At 48.7% G+C, this 11,176-nt stretch overlaps 4 protein-coding genes across 4 annotated transcripts; all 4 read right to left on the bottom strand.

Annotated features, from left to right (window-relative positions):
* Positions 1–1,594: 1,594 nt before the first annotated feature.
* On the bottom strand, positions 1,595–2,180 carry HO133_003209 (uncharacterized protein; the record flags this gene model as incomplete). Its single annotated transcript, XM_037294132.1, has 3 exons — positions 1,595–1,693; positions 1,801–2,069; positions 2,132–2,180. 3 exons carry the CDS (start codon positions 2,178–2,180, stop codon positions 1,595–1,597), a joined length of 417 nt encoding a protein of 138 aa, XP_037149513.1.
* A 2,495-nt stretch (positions 2,181–4,675) lies between these two features.
* Positions 4,676–5,539, bottom strand: HO133_003208 (uncharacterized protein; the record flags this gene model as incomplete). The annotated part of the gene is made up of 2 exons (XM_037294131.1): positions 4,676–4,760; positions 5,139–5,539. 2 exons carry the CDS (start codon positions 5,537–5,539, stop codon positions 4,676–4,678), a joined length of 486 nt encoding a protein of 161 aa, XP_037149512.1.
* A 755-nt stretch (positions 5,540–6,294) lies between these two features.
* On the bottom strand, positions 6,295–7,615 carry HO133_003207 (uncharacterized protein; the record flags this gene model as incomplete). The annotated part of the gene is made up of 5 exons (XM_037294130.1): positions 6,295–6,670; positions 6,732–6,740; positions 6,790–6,858; positions 6,909–7,465; positions 7,523–7,615. 5 exons carry the CDS (start codon positions 7,613–7,615, stop codon positions 6,295–6,297), a joined length of 1,104 nt encoding a protein of 367 aa, XP_037149511.1.
* Positions 7,616–9,080: 1,465 nt separating this feature from the next.
* HO133_003206 (uncharacterized protein) lies at positions 9,081–9,968 on the bottom strand (the record flags this gene model as incomplete). The annotated part of the gene is made up of 2 exons (XM_037294129.1): positions 9,081–9,589; positions 9,674–9,968. The coding sequence occupies 2 exons, from the start codon at positions 9,966–9,968 to the stop codon at positions 9,081–9,083; spliced, it is 804 nt and encodes a 267-aa protein (XP_037149510.1).
* Between the last annotated feature and the right edge of the window lie 1,208 nt (positions 9,969–11,176).

The raw sequence follows: 11,176 nt of genomic DNA, 5'->3' as shown, positions 1-11,176 counted from the left end.
AAAATAATATCTTAAATTAGCTATAACTTAATTATTTCTTATCTAATTAAGATCTTATTATAATCTTAGACGTTATAATATAAAAATATAGAATAATATTAACTATTTCTTTTAATTCGCTAGCTATACGAATAATTTAATATCTTCTTTATCTTTTAATTACTATTTATTAAAATCATTTCGCTATCTTATTTAAACTCTTTAAAATCGATTTATCTATTTAATAGATTTATTTAAAAATATAATAATTAATTTAATTTCTTATTAAAGTCTCTATTAGCGTATTTCTTTAAATTCGTTTATTAATATAAATAAAATAAGTAAGTTAATCTTAATTATAGTATTAAGATTAATATAAATATAATATTAATATAAATATATTATATAAGATAATTAAGATATCGAACTATATAGATGAAAAGAAGATATAATATAATAGAAGATACCTTCGCCAAGACTCGCTAATTATAGGGCTGAGGGGTATGTTAAGAATACGCTCGTAACAGCCACGGCGCTGTTTCCTTCTCATCATTATATGCATAGTTGAACTGGATAGGGTGGGCAAGTTCTGTAATGATAGTTTGGTATCGATCCGACCTCGTTGGCTCGCTTCGCTTGTCGCTACAGATCCTATGCTCTGTTTCCAAAGAAGCAGAGTCAAAGGTCTGAAGAATTGATTACCTCCCAAACGTACACTCGAAAGGTATATATGTCGACAGATACACAAATGAAAACAAAGTTGAACCAAACCTGCAAACCCTTGACAAGTGAGAATGTTAAGACCCACAGCAGCGTTAATTCGCCAGGTCCATGGTATCTAGACTGTCAGTATCGAAGTCAGCGAAGATGACCCGAGAGTTCTGGACTTCAGCAAAGTCGAGCTTCATGAGATGGAAAGTAGGTGATTGGCCTCGATCTCAAAGCTCGGGAACATGCTCGGCTTCAGGAGTAGCAAGGAGGGTCTTTGGGTTTCAAAACCACATTCTAATTGGAAAAGGCCAATCGCGACCGTTGGGGTGCTTGAATCCAGTGTCAGCGAAAATCATAATTCAATAGAGTGAGGAGACTTTGATGTTAACACTTACTCTGTTATTTATCAGAGCCCCTTGGGATGATGAAGCTTCCACTTTTCTCAGACTTCGCAACAACCAAGAAGCCAGTGGTGGTCTGCGACATGCTGCATCGGAAAATGACGAATTTTCGGACTGCCATCCTCGAAATGCAACTCGATCACCAAGAGCTCTAGAGCCTCGTGTTGAGGCGCCAGGGCCTTGAGTTGGCGGAAGGCGGATCTTGAACGCCCGGTATCTGTGGATGGAGATTGTAAGCCAATGGAAGTGAAGCGCAAATGCAGATTAGGGTGATGTGTTCCGTACCTCACAGCACGTTAGAAACGCTCGTCTACGCTCTGACTGTTCTGTTAACAGTGGGTGACAAGACACCTGCCTGTGCGTTCACAGCCGTCTCTGGTGGTGGTCGAAGATTCCTTCTGCCATAGGGCACTCTGCCCGCGTACCTCAATTTCTTGAGCATTGCTTGTAATTAAAGGTATCATCTGATTACGAAACTACATCTGCACTTTGTGCAACGCAGCTCAAAGCTCGGCAGCCATTGACATCAGGTCGCTGTGCTTCTCTTGGTCCGGGGAATCCATGGGTGTGAGCGTTTGCCTATCACTTTCCGTGAGCTTTGGCTGTCTGTCACTTCTGGTGGAGCCTTACGACGTGTTCATGGCGAGCAGGAGATTGAGGCTGATGGGTTTTGCTGCAACCATGGCCCGTAAACGCTCGACTTCCTCACCATCGCTCGAAGCGATCTTTTGTCCGCATATGGCCTCAGTGTAGACTCGTATTTTTCAAGCTTGAGCATGAAGTCTCGCAGAGGCAGCTGACACGCAACAGCCATGCCTCGAATGGCGTTGATGTGGGTGACATTATCTTCGGTGGGCTTCAACGTCTCGAGGTGTCGCAGTATGCTCTTCAGACCCTTGAGCTCGATGACCACTAATTGATAATCCGTGGGAGCTCCTCCTGTCTCCTTCAACGCCTTGGTGACTCTTTTCACGAGACCTTGGAGCACACATAGATCAGCGTTCCTCCATTGACAGGACAGTGGTGGCAAGGGATCGTACCTATGGCGCTGATGAAATCCCCCACTGAGAAGCCGAACGCGGGTGTCATTGTTGCGGAGGAAGGACTGAGAGCACGTAAGAGAACAGCCGCATAATGCCTCTGTCTGTACTGTTTTCCACATTGATTGAGGAGTTGAAGCCCTGAGGCATTGTGGCGCTCAGCCTGATCAATAGGCACAGCCGCGTGGTTCAGCCCTTTTTTAGTTTACGGCGTCCCCTTCGACATGGTTGGCCCTGCGAACATGGGCTTCTCTTCTCTCTAATCTGAGACAGCAGCTCTCTGAGGTGCATCCTTAACGTGCTCATTTCCCTATGCTGAAAGCTGTGCATAGTAGGCTTGCCCAGGGCGCGAATCTAATATCCTATGGCGAGGTTAGATTTGATCGCGGACTTTGCGGTCTCATTGTGCCGGGCACTAGAGAGAGAGATGTTCTATCGGTCATCATGAGATCTGATGGGATGACTACAGAGGTCTGCACCGAAAGTCCTGCACCCGCACTAGTGCAGCCCTAACCCTACTTTCGGAAAGCGGCCCTGTAGAGGGGAAGCCTAGAAATATCTTCTCACAGCGCATGGATGGGACTTTAGGTACTTCTTTTGGCTTGATAGGGGCATTAAACCCCGAAACCTGGCTAGAGCTAGGTGCGATTCCGAAGAACTTCAGACGCATTATCCAGGTAGCCCTTTAGGTGGGGCGTTATCCGAAGTCTGAGCGCAAGAGTCTTGGCGGCACCAGCGGGTGCAGGACTTTCGGTGCAGACCTCTGTAGTGAAATATATGTTGCCTCAATCACGGAATGCAAAAAAGAAGAAGACTGTAGAGGACTCTGTGGAAGAGGCAAGCCTCCTGCAGGTATAGCCCCATCGCCAAGCACCTATACCATATATAGCTAGCCTGCAACCGGCTGCACCTTCCAACTCATCCGGTGGGCGGCCCCCCCCAACTAGGTAAAACTTGGGTGTTTGCTCCCTGAGGAACATAGGCGGTGCCGATTATCATGCTAGTACATCTGCAGCTAGCGTCGTGACAGGAAATAATTCCATAGCCAAATAACACTTAGACACCTACTCGTGGATTCCAGAAATGAGTCCTTTGATAGAGCGAGGACACCAATAGATCAAGCGACATGCCGCTAAGTGGAAATATCTATTGGTGTCCTCGCGCTATCAAAGGACTCACTTCTGGAATCCACGAGTACACAGTACAACAGACCCTCTTCTACCCATATTGCCCCTTACTCGTGCCACCCTACTGACGGTGTGATGTGATAGCGGGATAGAGTAGATGCACCCTGCCAAGTAACCGCGGAGCCCTCATCCCCAAACCTCAAACCTTCCGCTTCAATACTTCTTTCTTCACTGTCATCGCCCCTTATCATCCTAAGAAACAGGGAAAAAACCAGAGCTTTCTTAGTCACGCAGGTGTACGCACTATTGTGTAAGTGTACCGTGCTAACAATGTCATGTTCTGACGTGTCGAAACGTTAATGCCAACATGTTTGTGGTGGCTGAAGCCCATCTGCCGCAATCTTCCCTGTTCCAGCGATGGCATGCTTGCTTCGAGCTTTCAGCTTTCAATGGTTTCCTGTTTCATAGCCGCATGCTAGCCAGTAGCCTAACATGGAAACTGCTCCAAGTAGGGCTCGGATAAGCAACATGACCCCCCAGGATACGCTAATCTATTGTAGGGCCCGATTCATCCCCAATGATCAAAGACTTCGGTTGTATAACGTAGCCTGATACTGTTTTTTTTTACTGTCATCATTGTTCTATGAGTCTGAATGATAGGGATCAGGGCCAACTTGATCATCTGAAAGCTTATTGACAAGGGAGAATCTTTCAATCATCCATAGCCTCATCTTCCTGTTCCCCAGTCTCATCTTCCAACTTTTTCGACTATCAAATCTGACTGAAACTAACCCCACGGGGCAAAATGTAACATTAGGCGGATTGATCGACTCGCATGATGGCGAGGTGCATGCAGCATGCATGGCTTGCGCATCAGTCGATATCAGTCAGATGGATCGACAATCGCAAGCCTATCAACTCGCATATCGGGAGGCCTATATGAATGGATCACGGAAACCAGTGGACGGCGCCTGGCGGTACGTCGTAAGCCTCTGTGTGCCCAGTTTCTAGGCCGCCTTACTTGATTGGCTTTATTGTGAATAAAATGTCCCCGCCTGCAACGAAACCTGCAGTGCAAAATAACCTTAAGATATTGTGATGGCTAGAGCTTAGCCCCGTCTCTGAATAGGTCTATTGAAGAACAATGATACCATACAGATGATAAGCGGGGTGGGCCTGGGCCCTGGCAGTGGTTGTTGACCATGTCCATTGGTCCCAACCCCCCCCATCACTGTACTGTGACGGCGAGTTTCAGCTTTCAATGAACTTTTATCCCATGGCAGCGGTGCGAGCCAAAAACCTTAATCGTGCCTCGCATTTTTCTCGCTACTCGGCCATCGCGAAGCCGAGTGTGTGACTTGATTATGGACCGTAGCACGGTACTTAAATATTCGTTCGTCACTTTATGCAACAATGCCTACTTCTGCTGCGTTCGAGCTCTTCTCCAACCTTGGCCGTTTTCTCTTTGACTCATCTTTGCGGATACAATAGCTGTTTCCAATCTATTGCAAAGACATACGGTTGAAACGCAAGGAAGAATGGCTGGCTGGATACACCCTCGAGATGATTGCTGCAGTCCATGCGGAACATGTCAGTATCAATGAAATAAAGTAAACCGTCAGACGGACAGTACTGATGGGACCCGCACTTTAGGTTGCAAAGCGTTCATGTGTCCGTGCATGACCTTTGGCAACATCAAAGCCCGTCGAGCAGGCAAAACTCCATCCAATTGCAATGGTCCCGTAGGTCACCATACCCAACGCGTGGAACCCCACAGAACCACAAGAGATACATACATCCGCTAACGTCTCGTTTTCCAGTGCATGGGCTACGCCGTCCTATCTCTCTGCTGTCTCCAGGGAATCTACCAGTTCACCAACCGGAGCAACATGCGCGCGCAGTACCAGATCCAGGGAACGTGGAGCGACGATTGCTGCTCCTCCTCGTGCTGTTGCTGCTGCTGTGCGCTCGTGCAAGAAGACAAGGAGTCGGCCGCCCGCGCCCCGTCCACCCCCGCTGCTGCAGCCCAGCCGACACCGCAGCCCCAGATGGTATACTCGCCACCGCCGGGGCATGAGATGGAATATTTCCCACCGCAGTCGGCGAGCCCTTTGCCTGCACCCGCGGCGGCACCGGGTATGACGGCCGCGGAGGCACGTCTGCTTACGGGGTTCGCCCAAGATGCTACCACGATTGCGACCACGGATATCAAAGCGGACGCCGGCGGATTCTGAAGCAGGACTACGGTCAAGGCGTCAGCTGCTTGATCCTCTTTGTCCATCCTCAGCATCGTCCCCACTCACTAGGCCGCCACGCCATATGCTTGCTTATCCAACACTTCTTTCCAAGGTGCAATTGCTATATGATGGGGATTGCTCCTCGCATTCGTGTTTGGGAGCCGGTATTCCACCGCTCTGGGTCGATTTCTGTAAGTGTGAAAGGCGTTAGTGATAGAACTACTCACAGGGGGGCCTTTTCAGATGTAGTCTGCATGGTCGGATGATGGTGGAATTATATCCTCAGAGGCTTCAGTCATGTTGCTACGCTAGCTGTTTGATCGAGCCAGAATGTGGCACGAGGAGATGGTTTCATTCCTTGTTTGGGGCGGTTTGGCTAGAATCTACTTCACGCCATCATTGGTCGAGGCATGGCGTCTTTCAAAAAAGATTTCACCCAACTTTGAAGAGACTCCAGCACGCTCATCGTCTCGTACATTATTTTCGCGGGTTTCTTTTCCCTAGGGGTCCATGCCTGCATGTTGATCATTGGCTTGTCTTCCTGGGTTGATACTGTGGTACTTTGGATCGCTTCAGTCACCTTGTCCAGTGGCTGCTTATCCTGGCTCCAGTCTTTTTGAAAACCTTTCGCTTCATGCTTCGTAATTAGGGTGCTTTTGGACGTTCAAGTTGGCCAGCATTGAAGGTGATCTTCGTGGTTTGCAAAGCTAAATTACTAGCTGCGACGAAATCCATTCAAGCGAGTAGGCTAACCTAAACGCAAAAGAACTAGCCATAAGCCTCCACGCGCCTATTAACCTCATCCACCTTCTGCTTCCCTTCCAAGACTTCTGCTCTCGAACAACTTCTCCTCTGTCTTCGTGGTCAGTTGCCCGTCGAGCTCGTCCACGCTTCGCCTCGCTCGCATAACTTCTGCGCTCAAACTGGTGTTCTCTTGAGCAGGCTTGACCTCAAATTCGAGAGCGAGCTGAGATTGGAGACTTGAGCTGATGATGATAGAAACTTTGCGTTTAATCGCGACTCCAGCATTGGTCCTCCCGCGATGGAGATGCCTGAATAGCTGGCCCGGCGTCATGGTAGCTGGGTCATGTAGAGGTTTTGGCGCGTGAGGGTCATCAACGAGTTTCCGGGCATTGGTGCGCATGGCCTTCTCATCATGACCAGTCGCGTCGAGTCTAGGTAATTTCGCCCTTTGCTCTCTTTGTTCTGTTTCGTGCCACTTGCCTTTGGCCTCACCGATCGATGCTGTACCTTATTAGCACATGCATTATGCGCTTGGTGCTCAAGAGCTCACCTGAGTTCGACTGATCTGAATTCGAGGGAGGGATGAAGCTTTGGGTAGTACAGACGATTGGAGAAAGGGCTAGCGGTCGAGGCTCAGTCAATGATCCTTCCTCAATAGACGTTTCTCACGTCAGGGTAGTGGCCGTCCCGTCGGATGCTGACGGTAGACCCGCGGCGAAACTGGCCTTGGGAAGAGCCAGAGTACCCAATAGAACTCCCTCAGATGCACATATAGCATCGCGGGGGTTTTCCTTGGGGAACCTTCCACGACCAAAGAAAGATTTCAGTCCTCCAGCGTTTTGCGTTTGACGGTTCTTAACATTTGTTGGTTTCACATGGACGCCGGCCCTAGGTGACGCCCCAGCACCAGAGCGTACATCCTGAGTTGGATTCACGGTATCCCGAGATGCTGTCTGACCTGAAACCGTAGTACCAGAACGTACATGCGGAGGTGCAGTGATAGGGCCATGGGGTACCTCTCGGGTTGGATCTGTAGAACCAGGGCGTACATCCTGAGGAGCAATCGTATCATCGTGGGGTACTTCTTCGGGACTGATCAGAGGCTTGAAATTGGTGCTGTTGCCATCGGCACGCATAGGGGACGGCGTGTCGTCAAAGCGAGCGGCAGGTTTGCTTGGTGGAGCCTTTTCAATGGTAACATTGGCAGCGGGTGGTTCATCAGATGGCTGTAGGGGATCAATAGATTAAACTGGGAACAAATAGGATATCATGTTTGGCAACACTGACAGAAGATCCATGGTGTCCATTATTTTCAGCGGAAAAGACATTGCTGGTGACGGCAACAAGCGGTACTTCAGTTTGAGCCTTCCAAACATTAGCAACGATAGTATGTATGGTATGGTGGAATTGACGGTGCTCGCCTCGGTCGGCGTTACTCTGTTCGAAGCCAACTCACTCAAAAAGTCGCTCTGTCTGTCGTTAGTATGCCGGACAGCGTAACGAACAAAAGTGAACGCTCGCGTTGTCTTTGTCTTTGTAAAACATAGTTATTTCCGCTATCAAGTCCTCCCATCGATGAGCGATATCACTCGTGCTACTGTGACCGGAAGACCTTTCCGGATGGTGGAAGACAGGCCTTGTCCAGCACGCAAATTCGATGAGCCAGGCTGAGATACAGAGAGATAGTGTTAGAGACGTTGGCAAACGCCGGGCAAGTGGAATGACTTGGACGTGCGAGGATGGTAAAGGACGGTTGGGAGGCAAGGTTGGGAATCCGAATCATTCGAGGCGAGCAAAGAGAGTTCGATCATAGGTAAGCGGAAATTCTTCGTAACTCATCAGAAGACCCAAGGTATATATTTGTATATGAAAGACATCTTTCAAGCTGGAGATGCCGGGCAACGGAGAAGAATACTTGGTGCCTTGAGTTGGAAAAAGTCAGATGATCAGATGACAATCGTCGCCACTGAACTTTTAAACGAAATGTAACGTATCCCGAAGAAGATGTAGAACAGATGACCAAAGAGCCTCTTAGAGGTTCAGCTCTTGGTAGGAACGGGGGAGAAGATGAGATCTTGGAGATGGTGGCATTGGGGAAAAGAAAACTTTGGGAACGATCGGGCATTTGTAGGCAACGAAGCCGAGCTAACGCCACTGTCACTAATCAGAAGCGCCATGGATACCTCTATTTCAAAATTCAATTGGTGGATTGGGAGAGATGAATTGAGCTCAAGATCTTCATTCAAAGTTACAAAATTTCTCAATCATGGAGTACTACACCCTGATCGAGCTCTTCCCCATCTTATGCACGGATAGTGCAATGCCCAGTTCCACGCCTTTTACTTAAAGCTTTCGGCTTTAAAGTCTGAGGTAGAAGCATAGCGGCAAGTCCTGTTTTGTCACACAAGTCTCAGCGAGACGAGCTCAATCATCATTTCTGAGCCCCCGTACACAAGATACTCGATAAAGTAGACAGAAGCATGCCTGGCTGGCGTCTGATAAATCCGCAATCCTGGGCAGGAGTAAGGCCAGGCGAGGCTGTGACGCCTGCGTTAGTAACATTTCCTGATGATGGTAGTGCCGGTTTCTGGCACCGGGCCTTGTGACGCTGTGACGGAGGGTACCGTGTCTCCGGAGTACAGCTAGCGCTTCATCACCGAAGCTGCTGCGAATTGTGTGAGAAGGATCCGAGGATTCCCCTGAAGAGACGTTTTCCTTCACTTCTTCTGTTTGGGAGGAGCTCAAAAGCTGGAAGCCATTGAGCGCCAATAGTATTGAATATATGGACGAAGCCTAAGACTCAAACAGGTTGTGGCCATGCGCATAGTTTGAGGGTGCCTCTCAAGGTTCGTTTTGAGCTTCAATGACCTTCAATCCCTCGCCGAGCCCTTCGTTCAAGCCACCACGTATTCCATCCACCCAATATTTCACTGCTCCCCAGACGACTTCATTGGTCATAGCTGTACTGGCCAATGCCATGCTCCTCCTTCCAAATAAATCTGCAGCAGTGACGCTGAAGGCAAATATTCTCTCCCTGACATGGTGTGTGCGATCGTAGCTGGAAGCAGCTGCAATGAAGAGCTTAATATAAGGAAGTGCCAGACGAAGTAGTAGGCATATGCCTATGATTGTGGAAGCGAGGCTGCGATGGAGGAGTGAGGGATTTCGATGCCTAGATTGGGTTGTCTCGGGAGAAGTCGAGTCTTTCAGGGAGTCTGGTAGAGCGTTTTTCAGGTGAAGCGTTTCTTGGTCCGAGAGGTCGGAAGGAAGGCCTTGGATTAGGTATGCCATGGCGTCAAGGTAAAGCTGGCGGGAGAAAGCCTGGCTTTGAGCGCCTGAGGTCTGAGATTCTGCAAGTGAAGTCTGAAGAGTATTCGAGCCTGACTCTTGTCAGACAATTTTGTGGTGATTGCCATTTGTGTGCAGCGTCTTACCATGGCGGGCAAACTTCCAGCTTATGCCTGGGACCTCTGCGCTGTCTGCCGTGCATTCGCCTGCTACGGCCATCTTATCTGGGAGCACCTGTGTATGTTCACTTTCGCCGCGGTACATGTCTAGGCTGGTGACTCTTCTCCGTGATCGAAGGCCGTAGTCTGTGAGGCTTCTTCGGACCAAAACCAGCGGTTGCAGGCTATTTTGCAAGGCGCTCGGAAGCATAGAGTACACTGGCAAAGGTGTCCGAGCAGGCTGGTCCCTTTCTGGCTGAACTTGCGTCTCGTGGACCGCCATTTCCTAGGCGGAGTTCGTCATATGTCAGACGGCTAAGTTGTAAGAGGCGACGGGAGTGTTCACTGTGGATACAGTAAATCTCTGGAGCTCCTTGTACTGGCAATGGGTGGGTCTGATCCTGGCGTACAAGTACAGGGAGGTGAGTAGATATAATAAAGTTCAGGATAAGTATATAGCGATGAATGTGAGAATCTGCGAATAGAAAGAGTATTGGGAGATGCCTCGTCCTTATCGATAAGACTCGCGTGCCTCGGCACAGAAAAGCTTGCCAAGAACGAACATCGCTCGCGGTAAATCTTCGGCAACATCATGTTCAAGCTCCACAATGGGTGCCAGATCCTTCAAGGCGAAAGAACAGAGAGCATGGAGTATGCAGATTCCACAATATGGACAAAAAAATGAAAGTGTTGTTTTCCGATGCGGGGACTAGCTTGATGTTAACATCAGGCGCATCTCAGAATATTTATAACCACGTACATCGAACCCCGGCCATCCGCGCACTGGAGTCTCTCAGTAATGAGAGGCGGATATCCTAACCACTAGACCACATCGGATGCGGTGCGTTGGACTCCTGTCACTATTGCAAAATATAATCTAAAATGTTATGGAAGCCAGTAAATCTCAGGTGGTCCAGTCCAAACGCTATTCGTAGAGTGTCACGATGAGTGGAGTTCATGGCAATGGCCGCCGACCTACGTAAATTACCAACCAAACACGGTAAGTTGGCTCTTATGAAAAGCATCAAATGCTAATTTTACGTAGAAAGATTTTTTACAGAAGCCGTTGGAAAGATGTGTATCTCGGCAGACGCGAAAGACGATAGATAGGATGGAACGATCAGAAGGCCCTGGGTCTGGGTGAACCAAGTCGTCATGCACGCTTTAAAACGTCGATGTCTTATGAATCAGCATGTGTCGATCAAAACACTATATCTCCCAGATTCGCCAGCTTGTGGCAGTTCCTTGTCTTGCAAAACGCAAACACGTGAGTAGGGTGCCGCTTTTCGGGAGTTGGATTGACGTTGGGGTCGTATTAAGTATAAACATTACTACATGATTCCCACCTCACTCCCGTACTCTCTCCCCACCTCACCCGCTACCGTCCTAACCCGCATCAACCCAATCAATAAGCATCCCCCTTCCAAACCGCCACCCTCACATCATCCAGATAAATCAAATGCAACCCCCCCTGACTGCACCCGAACACAA

This window comes from Letharia lupina (assembly GCF_014066315.1).
Source record: "Letharia lupina isolate WasteWater1 chromosome Unknown contig_17, whole genome shotgun sequence".
Lineage (NCBI taxonomy): Eukaryota > Fungi > Ascomycota > Lecanoromycetes > Lecanorales > Parmeliaceae > Letharia > Letharia lupina.
Note: the sequence above shows the minus strand (reverse complement) of the source record. Positions and strands in the feature narration are given on the sequence as shown.